The following is a 16,176-nucleotide window of genomic DNA, read 5'->3' on the forward strand; positions in this document are numbered from 1 at the left end:
CAATCGATTTTTAGTTTATTATTTATAACAAATAAGTAAATTATAAATTATGTCCAATTTAACTCTTAAAAAACATATTCTATATATTAATAATATATATGATTTTATGTATAAATTATAATATATTATTATATTATTAGTTATTATTTTATTTTTAATTTAAAAAATATTTTTTTTTGGTCACATAATATACTCTGTGTACGTATTGGTGTTACAGAAAATGCAACAAATTTATACTCCCTTTGCCTAGAAGTGAAAGGGTAAAAGCAACTTCTCTTAAGAGTCACCATTGATGAATATCACAGTGAACAATTTACTGAAAACATAATGCCAACAAACAAATTTACTTTCAACGTTTGGATTGAAGATATTGTAACTTAATTTTATATGAGATATCCAGATTCGGTAGTTTTTATTTCAGGAATCACCCCAATAAAGAAATTACTTTGAAAGATACTCGTACGAATACTGATGCAGACATGAACTTGGCCATCTCATCTCATCTCTATCTCTATCTCTTCTCTTGGGTCTTAACTTTGATTACTTCTACTTATCCCATGTGGGATCATTGTCACTATTTCAATAACGCAATCCGAATTATTACTACATCGTCTTCTCCTTTTGTCACTAACCACTTCTGCTTCTTCACTTTCCAATATTTTTTTATTTTTGTCTTCTTCCTTCTTCTCTAAGATTAGTCTTTTTCTTCTTCTTCATTTATTGCTCAGTGCTTAGCTTTGTTTTCTTCTAGGGAGACTTTTATTTCTGTAACTGACAAACTTTTCTTGGGAACTTGGTTTTATTATGATCAAGTGAGTGGCTTTGGCTTTGTCATTCTCTCCCTTTGTGTGATTGGACTTGATTCTAAAGCTCTGCTTTTTCTCGAGAAAAATTCAGCTTTTATTTAGAGTTGAACCGACAATTCTTCCTTTCGGAAGCAACCCACTTGAGTTTTCATCCTCTGTGGATAAATATTAATACAAGAGGCGATACTTCTTTGCTTTCACGAGGTTCTCTCGTTCATGGGAAGTTTCTGAAGGTTTAGAATTTTTACAGAGAAAGTTTTGAATAGCTTGAAGACGTTTAAAGTTTGAAGCTTTTTCAGATTTCTGGTAAATTTATGCATTCTCAGGTTCTTTTTCCTTTTTGTTGAGTTTTATACTGTTTTGTGAATCTTCAATTTACTGTTATTTTTCTTGCTGATGGAATAATGGTTTATTAAAATAGTAGTAAAAGAAACTTAAAAGTTGAATTTGGTTTGAAATCATGACATTCTAATCTGGAAAGCAACTCTATTTTTGAGAGTTTACTTAATTAAAAATAATTAATTTTCAATTTCTTATTAGAATAGAAATCATTCACCCTTCTCTTGAACAGGAAATGATGCAGTGAGGCCTCTCTGTTTTGAAGAGATTTTTTTATTAATTTTATATATATTTTGGAAAATAATATTTAATATCTGGCATGGGTTTATGATGATAAGAAGATTTATAATTATTTTCATAAAATCTGGAAGATTTATGAATTTAATGTCTGTAGCTTCATACTTGTTGATTTTTTTTTTTTTTAATTTAATTTTTTTCTCTTTTTGACTCAATACCACTTAACATATTGAACTCTCTGAACACCTACAAAGCAAGGGAATGAATAACTTCAAAGTACTGTTAAAAGTCTCTTTCTTTTGTACAATAATTTGTTAATCCAACGTAGCCACAATCCACAGCTAAAAACAAAGATTTTCGTTTGAACATCACATTTTTATACTGATCATTTTTATATTATATGGTTTGTTTATTCCTTTTACAATATTGTATTGCTAAATCATAGTTTATTATGAATGGTGAATAATTTATGATTATATTTGAATGTTCTTCTTTTCAGCTGTTTCAAGGATGCTACAGCCAATGTCAATAATGGAGTTTATAATTCTAGCCTAGTGGATTCTTAAATTACCATCTTGTCCCTCAGTTTTTACAAAATGACTAGAAACTTAGCGCTATCCTTGCAAGTCTCGACAGTATTGTGCTTCATTGCTTGTATTTTCCCACCATCAGTGTCAGTGAGTGTTGAAACACAAGCACTTCTTCAGTTCAAAAACCAGCTAATAGATCCCTTGGGGGTTTTGGATTCATGGAAAGATTCTGCACATTCTCCATGCCAATTCTGGGGAATTACTTGTGATTCAGTTACTGGGAAAGTCACAGAAATTTCACTTGATGACAAGTCTTTATCTGGTGAGGTTTCGCCTTCCATTTCGGTACTTGATAGCCTTACCAATCTTTCGTTGCCTTCAAATTCCATTTCTGGGAAGCTTCCTTCAGAACTAAGCAATTGTAGCAATCTCAAAGTGTTGAATGTGACGGCAAATCATATGGCTGGAGACCTCCCAGACCTTTCCATATTGAAAAACTTGCAAATTTTAGATTTATCGAATAACAGCTTTACAGGTAGATTCCCTAGTTGGGTGGCTAAATTAACAGGACTGGTTTCACTTGTTGTTGGTTCAAATAAATATGTTGAGGGTGAAATTCCAGCTAGCATTGGGAACTTGAAGAACTTGACATTGCTCTATTTGGCTGACTGCAATTTGAAGGGTGAAATCCCAGAATCTATTTTTGAACTGAAGGAATTAGACACCTTTGATATATCTAAAAATGCAATTTCTGGGCCTCTCTCAAGATCAATTTCTAATTTCCGGAAACTTACGAAGATTGAGGCATATAGGAACAATTTGACTGGGAACATCCCTCGGGAACTTGCTGAGCTCACTCTTTTGCAAGAAATTGATATATCTGATAACCAGATGTCTGGGGAATTGCCTGAAGGGATTGGAAATCTGAAGAACCTAACAGTTTTTCAATGCTATAACAACAAATTTTCTGGAAAATTGCCCTCTGGATTTGGGGATATGCAACATCTTATTGGTTTCTCAATTTATGAAAACAGTTTCTCTGGGGAATTCCCTGCAAATTTCGGTCGATATTCACCACTCGACAGTATTGACATATCTGAAAATTTTTTTTCAGGTAGTTTTCCCAAGTTTTTATGTGAAGCAAGGAAATTGCATGCCTTGCTTGTCCTGAACAATAATTTTTCAGGAGAGGTCCCAGATTCCTATGATGAGTGCAAAACTCTTCAGAGGTTGCGAATTAATAAGAATCGGTTGTCTGGGAAGGTTCCTGATGGTCTTTGGGCACTGCCAAAAGCAGAAATAATCGATTTTGGTGACAATGACTTTATTGGAGGGATTTCCCCAAATATTCAATTTTCCACTAGCTTGAAAAATTTGGCTCTGCAAAATAATAGCTTCTCAGGGGAGCTTCCTTCAGGACTTGGAAAGTTATCAAACTTGCAGAGACTTGTCTTGAATATGAATAATTTCTCTGGTGAAATACCTTCTGAAATCGGTACTTTAAAGCAGTTATCATCCTTGCATTTGGAAGATAATTCATTAACAGGATCAATACCAATGGAACTGGGCTACTGTACTAAACTGGTGGACTTGAATCTTGCTCGGAATCTATTGAGTGGTAACATTCCACATACATTTTCACAACTGACCTCTTTGAACGCCCTGAATCTTTCTGAAAATAGACTCACGGGTTTTATCCCAGATTCATTTAGGAAACTGAAGCTAAGTTCTGTTGATTTGTCGGAGAACCAATTGTCAGGAAGCGTTCCTTTATATCTTTTAAGGATGGGTGGAGACGAAGCGTTTATTGGTAACAAAGGATTCTGCGTGGACCAAGGTACTAAAACCCTTATGAATTCAAGTCTGGATGTTTGCCCTGGAAAGCAAAGTCAGAAAAAGTTTAAAAATACATGGGTCCTCTTCTGTGTCATAGCAGCTGCCTTGGTTGTTGTTCTAGCTGGATTACTGCTTGTGAGTTATAAAAACTTCATGCTTGAAGCTGATATGCAAAATGATTTGGATGAGGTGAAACATATAGATCCAAAATGGGAACTTGCCTCTTTCCACCAAATGGATATTGATGCTGATGAAATATGTAACGTGGATGAAGAAAATCTAATTGGCATTGGTGGCACGGGAAAAGTTTATCGCCTGGATTTGAAGAAAAATCGTGGTACAGTTGCTGTTAAACAACTATGGAAAAGTGATGCTGTGAAGCTTTTCGCAGCAGAAATGGCGATCTTGGGCAAGATCAGGCACAGAAATATACTGAAACTTTATGCTTGTCTACTGAAAGGAGGATCGAATTATCTGGTGTTTGAGTACATGGCCAATGGTAATCTGTTTGAAGCCCTTCACAAAAAGGTAAAAGGTGGGCAACTAGGACTTAATTGGTGTCGGAGGTACAAAATTGCTCTAGGAGCTGCTAAGGGAATTGCATATCTGCACCATGATTGCTCTCCTCCTATCATTCACAGAGATATAAAATCAAGCAACATTTTACTTGATGAAGATCACGAGCCAAAAATTGCTGATTTTGGGGTTGCAAAAATTGCAGACAAGTCTCAAAAAGGTTTTGAATATAGCTGCTTTGCCGGAACAATTGGTTACATTGCACCCGGTGAGTTTCAAAACTTGTTTTAATGAACAATTTTTCCACCTTGCCCCCATTATGCTCTGTTTAAGCATTATTGATAAAATGGTATTTATAGTTTACATTTGTCTCAAGTGTGATTTCTCATTGGCTTTTTCAATTGAGACAATTGGCTGTATATGATATATATAGCTGCATCTAACTTGTAATTTCTCCTCAATTACTTTATACATTTTCTTTTCCCCTGAATTTTACAAAGTTTTGAGCTGTTCATGACATATTGGCATTCCACATTTGCTCTGGCAGAGATGGTATATACTTTAAAAGTCACCGAGAAGAGCGATGTATATAGTTTTGGTGTGGTGCTACTGGAGTTGGTTACTGGAAGAAGAGCATTGGAGGAAGAGTATGGAGATGGAAAAGATATAGTTGACTGGGTTTCAACTCATCTCTATAACCGTGAAAACATCCTCAAGCTTCTCGACGATGAAGTTGCATCTGTAACCATCCAAGAGAACATGATTGATGTCTTGATGATTGGTGTTCTATGCACCAACAAGCTCCCAGGTCTTCGCCCATCCATGAGAGAAGTTGTCAAAATGCTTGTCAACGCTGATCCTTGCATTTACAGGTCTCCAGATGGTGGCTCAGACAAATCTGGGAAAATCATTCTGTAGTTAAAGGTCTGGTAGTGGTAGCTAATAGCTTATCTTTAAATGTTATAAATTCTCTTTCAATTATTAGTTTCTTCTACATTTTGCCAGAAAAATTGTTGATATTTAATACTTCTGCTTCTTACTTATGAAGCTTTCTCTGTATCATTGAGTGGATTCGAAGTTGTGATATAAATATATATTAAAAATGTGATGTTTGCTATTGTAAAATGCATCTGACTTTTTTTTTTTTTTTTAAATCTAATTTGCTCTTATTCAATGGTGATTCTTGGCTTTGTGCATTCTGATATTCACTATAGAGATGTCAAATGAATCTGAGTTTTGTAACATATGGTTCATCATAAATCATATTCACAATCTTCCAATTGTCATATTAGAATTTGATAAGAAATCTCAAAAAATAGCAGAAAGCTATGGATTAACATATTTGAACATTAACTTCCTGGCTTTGATTTTGTTGCTGATATGACTACGAACAATGTGAAGGAATAATTGTGAATCAATTAACACGTTTAATCATAAGAACACGGCGCTTTCTTCCAATCCAAGTCGACATCCATGGCAGATCACCTGAAACCACTTCGTAACCAGCTTTTGAATACAGTTTACGAGCACCATAATCTTCTTCATAAGCTCTCAGGGCAAGAAATTCAAAGCCCCATATGACAGCAAGCATGTCACATGCTTTCAATAACACACTGCCTATTTTCTTTCTTCTGCAAGTAACAAGTTAACTTATGCATAAAAGATTACAAAATATTTCTGGGAAACTATAGGAAATTGATAATGTGAAATTACCTGAAATTTTTGGAAACAGCCAGGCCAGATACGTATAGGTATTCTTCAGCAGCTCCATGGAGATGTTGAAGAACAGCTTCATCTCTTAGCACTGTCACATCCACTACTCCAACAAGTCTGCCTTTTGATTTTATGGCTTCATTGTTAGGTTCAGCTACCAAACATGCATACCTGTGTAATTAATCAAGTTTGTTTGTCAATGGTTAATTGATTCATATTTTCTCTTCATCAATGCTACACTAATATGAGAGGATAAATTAATGTTACCTGTTTGGAGGCGAGTTCCTGAGTTTGTAAAAAAGCCCAGAAAGCACTTCTGCCTGTAAAAAGAAATGTAAATACTTTGTTCTAAGCTTATAAAAACAATGAAAAGAAAGGGGGAGAAGGAGAGTAACCTTGAAGAATTCAAAGAAAAGATCATCAAAGAAAAGAAGAGGGGTATGAAAAGCTTCAGCTTGAATTGCAGCAACTTTCCTCATCTCATCGTCTTCATTAGCTAACCTTCTTGCTTTCCAACCAAACTCACTCACCAAATACTCAAACTGTTCACCATTTTCACTGCCTTTACCCCCATCTGCTCTATCATTCTCAACTCTGCCTAGTAATTCCACATGCTTATTTGATGAACCAGAAGTGCTTGTTGTACTGCAACATTGGACTACATGAAGACTTCTCCCCCAGCAGGTTTCTGGTTTCTCAAAAGCGCCTCTGCTCCTCAAATAATTTGCACTCCTCAGAGTCAGAGTGGCGGAGCCTGAAGTAGGATAGCTGAGTAGCAATTGAGCCATTGCTTATTGCTTCAATTCTGAAAGAAACTACATGATTTTTGTTCGTGGTATCATTTAGTTTTTGGTTTTAACTCAAGGGATATTAATTGTATTTAAAATAACTCATGAATATTTAATTCCATATTAATTTAATATTGAAACATTATTATGTAACTAAATTGAGATTTTAATCTTGTGTATATATATATATATATATATTAAATTTTCTGATAATATAAAATAAAATTATTTAACCACATGATTATATTATATGTAAGCTTATTTTTGTTTATTAATATTTATGGTTATATAGAAAATATTGTTGTAAAATTTATTATAACTCAATTTTATTTTAAATAGAGTACTATATATAGTGATGGAAATTTTTTTAATTGTTTTTAAAATCAATGAGGGTATTAATAATATTATTGATATTAAAATAAAAAAAAAAGTAAGAGGTGAAGAACAAAGGAGGAGAGATAAGATTTAGGTGCTACTTGATTTTGAGCCACGAATAGAAATGCCACGTGGGAAATACTACACCAGACACGTGGACATCTAAAATTCTTTCGTAGATATGAACTAGGGGCTAAGCTCAAAAACGCTTAGGTCTGATTTTGGGAAATTAATTGACCTATTTTTCGGATGTTAAACAAACAGACATAATCAAATCAAAACCTTCAACTTAACATCACAATTATCCTTCACATCTTTTATTATAATAAACTCTAACCCGTCCATCAACAAAAAGGGCATCACAATCCCATCTGATATAAGTTCTGAAATTAATTGATCATGTGGGGTATGTTAAAATTTTATCACACGAGGGTAAATTGATATTTTATTAAATAAGGTTTAATTTGATACTTACCTTATTAAATAAAATGATCAAAATTTAAAAACTATATATAAAAAATATCTTATGATAAAAAAATATTAGAAAACCTCCTAATTAAAAAAAAAATCATAAAAACCATAAATTAGAACTTATCAAAAAAACCCACCAAGCATACCTTTATTAGATATAGTAATTTTAATTCAAATTTACGATCCTTTCCATGCCCTAACCTTAACAAAGTGAAGGTTTTCTGATAAAAATGAAGGAGAAAACAAGAATAAGGACAAAAAATATTTATATAATCGAGGAAAGTGTTGATAAGGTACATATGTACCCTCCCCAACTTGCTCTATCCTCACTCTTTTATATTAATATTTTTGCTCAAAATACTAATATATTCTTATAATTTTAAATTATTTAAATTTTTTGTTTTACATATCAAGATGGTTAGCATATATTATTTGTGGTATTTGAAATATCGGGTTAGTTAATTTTAATTATTTTTACTATTTAATATATTCATATTGTATTTAGCAGATAAAGAACGGAAAATCATAATCATCACTGTAATAGAGATAAAGATGGGGAATAAGATATTTGGCCTCACCCCTCCTCGTTGCCTTAACCCCCCCTCCCACGTAATAAATTGTTACCTGAAACGCCCTGTGCATGACCCACGTGATTTGAAAAATAACAAATGCACCCCATTTTCAACCCAAACCATCATTTGTGATTTGTGTGGTGATTGTGAATCATATGTAATGATCAAATTACCCTAAACTAACGATTTTCAAACTCGATTTTATCACCAATCGACTCTATATCTATTTTAACACAAATCCATTAATAAATTTATCAAAATTGCAAAGAATTCAAACTATTTCACACAAAAAATCAACCAGAAAAATTGCAACAAAGAACACTCTATATTTACACAAAAATTCTTAAATCTCTACCTTATAAGTTATTAAATACGGTAAAGAATAATTTACTAATATTACTTTTTGTTATTTTTATCACCGAAACACAAGGAAAATTATCAAGACCTTGAGTTTAATGAACAGGGGTATGCATTAAATGTGACTTTGTGGGGGTGAGAATGCAAGATTTCAAAGTTAGAAATGAATTCAATGATTCTTTATACGTGAGTATTTTTGTTACGGTGTAAAGCATTGGCCATATACACTTAACACTGAAAGAATTGGTTAATTATGTTTAGGTTAAGTTAATTGTGGTTAACCTAATTAATTTCTGTTGATTTTTTTCCTGATATAACATTTATAATATAGAATACATATTATTATTATATTATGCAAATTCCCAAATAAAAATTATTTTCATAATTTTTTTTTGGATAATAACCATCTCGATACATAGCAAAAATATCTTTGAAAATTTTAAAATAATTTTATCATGATTAAAACGTTTAAAAACGAAATTATTACAAGTTAATGAATATGTATCCAGATTCTTGTAATCTAATTAAACCTTAAAAAAATATTATTATTAATTCTTATTTTTCTCAATGTTATTTGTAACTGATTATTTGTTTAAAAAAAATGAAACTACTAAAGAGGTATACTTTAAAAGAAAAAAAAAAATTTCCTATGTTGATGCCAAAAAGTTCATAATATTAAGTTCTAATTATGTTAATTTATTGACATATGCCTTTTCCATTATATAAGTTCATATTATTTTTGAGATAGGTAGAATTAACAATTTTAATATTATCTGTTAACCCACACACAAAAAATTGAGTTTCGATTAGGGTTGAGTTTTTCTTATATAAAATTTCTTTTGAGTCAATTCGACATAATTCAAAACTAAATTAAATAGTGTTAGAGTTGATATGCTAACTCTTTCCATTTATATGCAATAATATTATATGAACATACTTTGGGTGGGAAATAGTCCTTTGGCCGTTATCAAACAAATGTTATAACAATTTACTAGTTGAAATAAGATACAAACAAACAACATGCAATCATATCAAAAGTTATAATAGGAAAACATATGATCACTACTTCCATAATTTCCCAACACTAAATAACAATTGGAAAATTAATTATTTTAGTAATTTTTGAATCGCTTATACCTTTTTAATCCTCATTTTTTTATTATACCTTTTTAGTCAAGACTCCAACTTAATCCTATTTTCTAATCTTAGAAACTTACTATTACTATACTTTGTTAATTTGTAAGTTTTTGTTGTTGTTTTTTGGTTAATTTAGTTATAAAATAATTTCTTTACATTAAGTCTAGATTAAAATGAAAAAAAATTTAAATATTAAAAAGTCACGTCTACTTGTCTATACTTTTTTAAGAAAAATCAAAGTATTGTATTTTTCATTCATTTGATCTAAAAAAAACTAAACATTATTTCATATTAATATAAATTTTATGTAAATAATGTATTCTTATAACTAAATTAACTATAAAACAATAACAAAAACGGTAAGAATTTACAAATTAACAAAGTGGAATTCAATCTTACGCAAATAAATTGTAAATTGTAAATTTCAAATCTTCAAACAAAATATCAAATAATATAATTAAATTTTATTTATTTGGATTAAGATGATTTTGATATAATATTTCTTTCTTTAATTTTGAAATGATTTTGAGAATATGAATGAAAATAAGTTTGAAAGGTTAAGGTTCTAAAATTAGGGAAGAGGGGAAAATGAGCATGAACTTGAATCATGGGCAAGGGGTATAATGAACAAATGGGGTTTAAAAAAGTATACTCATCTAATCAAAAAAAAGGGCAAAGGACTATTTCCCACCTAATTTTTAGTCCAATCTCAAAAGTAGTATCAATTCAAAAACTTAAACACCCACCCATAGGTCAACTGTTGTTAGATTTTCCTATTATAAGTAAAGTTAAAATTGTTATGTTATCATTAATATAAAATTCATTAAATTATCTCCTCTGAGTTTTAAAAACTAACAATTTCACTCTTACCTAAAGTTTTTTAATTTTGAAAAGTAACATTTTCCCCTTAAAACCTAAGATTTATTTTTTTTCCTCTCTCTAGCCACCAGTAATGATGCTATCATCACTAAGCTATAGACGAAACTCTAACAACTATCCTAAGTTGAGTCCACGATGCAACAAAATTCGGCCTCCATCTACAACGAAGAGGCACAGTACAATGAAATGTTGGTTCAAAATGCTTCATTTGGACGACGTGACAAAGGTGTCATCTAGGCAAATCTTTTGGATTCTTTCAATCCAAACGATTCCAGATGACAAAATACTCTTAGGAGGGACGATGACAACGTTGAGTTTAAAGGAGAGTCATTGGTGTCCAGAGATGGTTGTCGGAGACCATTGCTTCAAAGTCAATCGATTTGAGCTTTAATTAAAGAAAGAGTAATTTAATTAGTTTGTGAAAGCTGTTCACAAATCAACTAAAAAATTCTGGATTCACATCAGATGCATGTTAAAAAAGAAAAAAAAAATGTTTACCTAATATAATTTCCCATTAATTAATTAATGATAAATAAATCAAAGTTGTCGTCGGTGGGTATAAATAAATATAACATAAATAAAATTCAAAGCAAGCAAAGTGTGTATATATTTAATTTATCTGCGCAGACACGATTCTGGAACAGCTGTGTATTGTTTGTGAATTGATTTTGTGGTATTCATTTTACCAAATCCCACCGCGCTTTCAGGGACTCTTCAACCTAATTCTATTTGAAAATTCTCTCCATTGTAATAAATGATTTTAAAGTCAATTTTCTTCCATCATATCTTATTAATAATATAATAATTCCATCCTACATCATTTTTTTTTTTTCTATTTTCTTTAAAATTTGTTAAATTAATTTGAAAAAGTAATTTGAGAATAAATGGGAAAGAAAATATAGGATTCTAATAATTTGTTAAGTCAATTTTTTATCATTATGGGGAAATTGATTGTTTTTGTCTATATAGGTGGGTGTGAATATAGGCCAAATCACTCTGTCCCACCCAAGGTTTGATGCAAGCGCAACTCTCACCTGTTAACTATTAAAACTCCAATCTCTCATCTATAAACAGATAAAATTAATATAAATAATTAATTTTAAAGATAAAATTATCTTTTAACTAATAATATATTCAAAATAATAAAATATTATCTATTTTTTTCTTTAGATTTAAAAAATTAATAATTTTTTCTATGATTAAACTTTAAAATCTTATATTTTCAATCTTAGAATTTCCTTCTATTTTTCTCCCTTTTGTCGGCGATGTTGCCGGTTGAATTCTCTCTCCTTCCCCTTTTTTGGCTTATTTCTCCCTTTTCTTCTCCTTTTCAATGTTGAAAACCGAAGAGACCCAAGAGATCTCTAGATGAAGCAATTGAAAATAACTTGGGTGAAAGATCTTTGGGTAAAGCAACCAAAGAGACGAAATAAATTAAAAGGGTAAAATAATATAAATTTTTATTTTTTAAATATTATTATTAAATAATAATTTTATCATTGGTTTTAACTAAAAATTTTAACTTATAAATAAATATTTAAATTTTTAAAAATTTAGAGGTAAAACTTTAAAATTTTACCATATTTTATATTAAAAACAAGTTTTTTAGCCTCAAAAACAATGGAGTAAATCAATTTTGAGTAAACAGTAACGCTGCTGCTGTATTGGGGTAATCAGTGTGATAATATGTGGTGGATTTTCCTGCTGCCAAAAACGTTTCGAAATCACCCAATTGAATAATATGGGCGGTGAGGTGAGGCAACACTTTGATCTCCTTGGGCGGTGCTATAAATACACCCTTCTGTTTTATGTACAATAAATACCATTACATACATACATACATACATACATACATACATACATACAATACCGCTAAATTATAATATTTGTTAATTGATTAATTAATTTTGAAAATAAATTTTGGGTACTATATGATTAAATTGTATGTATTCAGTCAAGTCAAAGGACTAGCTAGTTCCGCTAACATCTTTGGAGAAAACTCAAGTGAATGGTAAATTCAAAATTTGGGTATATTTAATAAGATTTATATAAAGAAGAAAGAAAAAGAGATTTACCATTCCCTCCAGCAAAGACTAATTCAACAAGTTGATTATCTTATCAGAATTTCTACCAAAATTTGAAAAATTCAAAGACCTTGACCATCCTTTTCATTTCTGTCAATTTTATCACATTTTACCTTAATTATCCTAGCAATTATATTATAATAATTAATTCAGTACATCTATATAAATAATTTTTACTAATATATATATATACACACAAATTTACTTAATAATATATGAAACGAATGGTTTTAAAATTTTAAAAAAATAAAATAATTACATCATCTAATTATATATAGATAAGTTAATAAATAATATTTATATATCTAATTTTATTCCTTTTATGTGTTATACTTCTAGTCTCTCTAAATCAACATAAACACTTTAAATTTATCAAAAATTATATTTAATTACAGTAAAATCTTATATTGTATATATATATATATATATATATAAATTGAATATAATTATATATATCAACGGGATTCAGGATCTGAATGTCACGTCATCTATTTTTATACAAACTCAATATCTCCGACTCAACCAGGTGACTCACCCGAATTACAACGAGTTTTGAAAAGTGCTGGCGACTAAAACAGAGAGTGAGGTTTCAAGTGTTGACCAGCACCTCTGGTTTCAACATTTTTCCAGAGACAAGTTGTTCACACATACGACTCGGTCGGTCTTTCCTCTTTGGTCCTCCCTGCGTTCCACCAATCCGCGTTTCTCTCTTCATTCTTTACAAAAACACCACCAAACCCATTTCCATTTCATCTTCCTCTCTTCTTCTCAACATGAGATTGCCACAACACCTTTTCTCTAATCATGGCTGCTTTCTTTAATTCTGTTCTAAAACTCTTACTCTTTCTTTCTTTTCTTCCATTCATTTCTTCCCTTTCAACTGTTTCAATATCTGAAAATTCTAACTTCACTTTGATATGTGCATTGGTTGTTTCCCCTACTGGAAACTCCTCTTTTCTCAACTGTTCTAGCTTAGTTGAGAACCTTAATTCTAACGTTACCTTTTCAGGTGTTGTTGGTGGAGATGGTTTCATGTGTACCCTTAGAAACTTTCTTACTTTGTCTTCTTCAGCTATCCATTGCTGGAGGTTTTCTTCAAACGGTACAGTTACGGAACACAAGAGAATTTATCAAGGTCCTCCCGCCATTCAACAACTTGAAGCTGGAAACTCTCATATTTGCGGCGTTGTGAACGGGACTAATAGCCTTGAATGCTGGCAATGGCCTCAGTTCAATTCAAGTTCGATTGTTCAGAGGTTTTCGAGTATTGCCGTTGGTCAAGATTTCGTCTGCGGGTTATCGGAAACCGGCAGTATTAGTTGCAATAATGCAACTACTGTAAATTCTACGGTCATTGATCAAGTGCCCTCTGGTAATTACAGTATAATTGATGCGGGGTTTAGCCATGCTTGTGCAATAAGTTTAAATCAAAGTTTGGAATGTTGGGGAGATGGGGTGGGCCAACCGCCGCAAGATGAGTTCAAAGCTCTAGCCTTGGGAGAAAATCGTAGCTGTGCTTTGCGGTATTCTAATGAAACAGTAGTTTGTTGGGGGCAAGATAATTTTAGTTTGCCAGCAGCTTTACAAGAGACTTATTTTGTTTCAATTGAAGCGAAACGAAGAGTTTTCTGTGGAGTTTTGAAATATAATTTCTCTCTTTATTGTTGGGGTGAAGGAATTGCTGATTATAGAATGGTGTTTGCGAAGGTTTTGCCAGGACCTTGTAGAAGTTCTTGTCCATATGGCATTTTGGATGGGTCCGGCACTCTTTGCGGACAATTGGGATCTATCTGTGAACCACTGCCACCGCTACAAGAATCTAGTCCTCCTCCATTGGCGCCTCCACCACGGTCGTCAGATGAATCCTCGACTAGTGGAGGCTCAGGCTGGAGTGGGAAGATGGTGGCTTTGCTAGTTGTGGGTTGTGTAGGATCATTGTCTTTAGTTCTAGTATTGCTTTTCTTCCTCTACAGGATATGCAAAGGTCGAGGTTGCCGCGTCCACGATTCAGGACGACTCGATGAGAATGGCGCACTGGCTGAACAAGGTTCAGGCCAACACCGAAACCCGCTCGAACAGCCTACAGGACAACCGGTTTTAGAGAAGCGGCTCAGCGGATTGGCTAGCATTGGAACTGCAGGTCACTTGGAAGAGTTTTCATTACAAGTACTACTTGATGCTACGGATAATTTCTCGGAGGATCACAAGATCGGGACAGGAAGTTTTGGTTCAGTCTACTATGGCATATTAGATGATGGGCGTAAAGTAGCTATCAAGCGAGCTGAAGTGTCGAACACCTCCTCGAGAGTTGGTGGCACAAGGCGCCAGGAGGACAAAGATCACGCCTTCCTCAATGAACTTGAATTGCTATCGCGCCTTCATCACAAGAATCTGGTGAGGTTATTAGGCTTCTGTGAAGACAAAGATGAACTTGTGTTGGTTTATGAATACATGAACAATGGGACACTCCATCAGCATCTTCACAAGCTGGAAGACTCACCATTAAGGTCATGGTCTGCAAGGCTTAAGGTTGCATTGGACGCGGCTAGAGGGATTGAATACCTCCACGAGTACGCCGTGCCCCAAATCATACATCGTGATATCAAGTCATCAAACATATTGCTAGATGATACATGGACTGCCAAAGTCTCTGATTTTGGTTTGTCAATGATGGGTCCTGGAGATGACGAGTCTCACCTTTCAATTAATGCAGCTGGAACCCTTGGCTACATGGATCCAGAGTCCTACAGGCTTCAAAAATTGACCACAAAAACTGATGTTTACAGTTTTGGAGTTGTTTTACTGGAATTGTTAACTGGGCTGAGAGCAATTCACAAGAATGAGAATGGAATGCCAAGAAATGTGGTTGATTATGCGGTTCCTTACATAGTTCAGGATGAAATCCATAGAATTTTGGATAGAAGAGTGCCGCCACCAACGCCATATGAAATAGAGGCAGTTGCATATGTTGGGTATTTGGCTGTGGATTGTGTCACACAAGGAGGCAGAGACAGGCCTTCCATGACTGACATTTTAAATAGTTTAGACAGGGCATTAACCGCTTGCACGGTGCCTCCGCCACTCTCCAGATCCACAACAGACTCTTCTACGTGAAACAATATTCAGTGCATTATACATTTCACATCACTAATGTAGAGGAAACCCATTTTTTGTTAATACATGTAAACAATTTTTTCACCATTTCTTGATTGATTAGAGAGGTCTAAAAAGTGTACCATAACCAAGTCAATTAACACAACATTGATTTTTCTTTTTATATATATTATTACTATCATTTTTTATTTGGGTATACATTTATTTCTTTAATTGAATTGTAGCTGTAGCTGTAGACAAAGTCATGGGTTGTTTGAATTTCATTTGAAAATCGTCTTCTTCCAATATGTAAGGTCAATTTGACGTTCAAAAATAAAATTATATTTCAATCAATTATTATAATAATAAGAAAGTTAGACTTGAATAATTAATAACGAGGAAGATGGGTTTGAAAAAGTCCATGGTATTTGGCTTTTGAAGAA

The 16,176-nt window shown here is 32.6% G+C and overlaps 3 protein-coding genes across 3 annotated transcripts; 2 read left to right on the forward strand and 1 right to left on the reverse strand.

Annotated features, from left to right (window-relative positions):
* Window positions 1-584: 584 nt before the first annotated feature.
* LOC123229944 (receptor protein-tyrosine kinase CEPR2-like) lies at window positions 585-5,389 on the forward strand. The gene is made up of 3 exons (XM_044656000.1): window positions 585-1,112; window positions 1,882-4,532; window positions 4,812-5,389. Exons 2-3 carry the CDS (start codon window positions 1,979-1,981, stop codon window positions 5,180-5,182), a joined length of 2,925 nt encoding a protein of 974 aa, XP_044511935.1. The 5' UTR covers window positions 585-1,112; window positions 1,882-1,978; the 3' UTR covers window positions 5,183-5,389.
* Window positions 5,390-5,498: 109 nt separating this feature from the next.
* LOC123229945 lies at window positions 5,499-6,842 on the reverse strand. Its single transcript, XM_044656001.1, has 4 exons — window positions 6,373-6,842; window positions 6,245-6,297; window positions 5,978-6,148; window positions 5,499-5,895 (listed from the first exon to the last, which is right to left on the reverse strand). The coding sequence occupies exons 1-4, from the start codon at window positions 6,763-6,765 to the stop codon at window positions 5,679-5,681; spliced, it is 834 nt and encodes a 277-aa protein (XP_044511936.1). The 5' UTR covers window positions 6,766-6,842; the 3' UTR covers window positions 5,499-5,678.
* Window positions 6,843-13,303: 6,461 nt separating this feature from the next.
* On the forward strand, window positions 13,304-15,942 carry LOC123228922 (serine/threonine-protein kinase-like protein CCR4). Its single transcript, XM_044654424.1, has one exon. It carries the CDS (start codon window positions 13,445-13,447, stop codon window positions 15,752-15,754), a length of 2,310 nt encoding a protein of 769 aa, XP_044510359.1. The 5' UTR covers window positions 13,304-13,444; the 3' UTR covers window positions 15,755-15,942.
* Window positions 15,943-16,176: the final 234 nt, after the last annotated feature.

This window comes from Mangifera indica, chromosome 11 (assembly GCF_011075055.1).
Source record: "Mangifera indica cultivar Alphonso chromosome 11, CATAS_Mindica_2.1, whole genome shotgun sequence".
Classification (NCBI taxonomy): domain Eukaryota; kingdom Viridiplantae; phylum Streptophyta; class Magnoliopsida; order Sapindales; family Anacardiaceae; genus Mangifera; species Mangifera indica.

What these genes read in the sequence shown, in the direction of transcription:
- LOC123229944 (XM_044656000.1), top strand. Translation starts at nt 1,979, where the DNA reads ATGACTAGAAACTTAGCGCTATCCTTGCAAGTCTCGACAGTATTGTGC. An exon ending in AATTGGTTACATTGCACCCG is followed by an intron (nt 4,533 to 4,811) that starts GTGAGTTTCAAA and finishes TTGCTCTGGCAG; the next exon opens with AGATGGTATATACTTTAAAA.
- LOC123229945 (XM_044656001.1), bottom strand. Translation starts at nt 6,765, where the DNA reads ATGGCTCAATTGCTACTCAGCTATCCTACTTCAGGCTCCGCCACTCTG. An exon ending in AGGAACTCGCCTCCAAACAG is followed by an intron (nt 6,149 to 6,244) that starts GTAACATTAATT and finishes TTAATTACACAG; the next exon opens with GTATGCATGTTTGGTAGCTG. An exon ending in GCTGTTTCCAAAAATTTCAG is followed by an intron (nt 5,896 to 5,977) that starts GTAATTTCACAT and finishes TGTTACTTGCAG; the next exon opens with AAGAAAGAAAATAGGCAGTG.
- LOC123228922 (XM_044654424.1), top strand. Translation starts at nt 13,445, where the DNA reads ATGGCTGCTTTCTTTAATTCTGTTCTAAAACTCTTACTCTTTCTTTCT.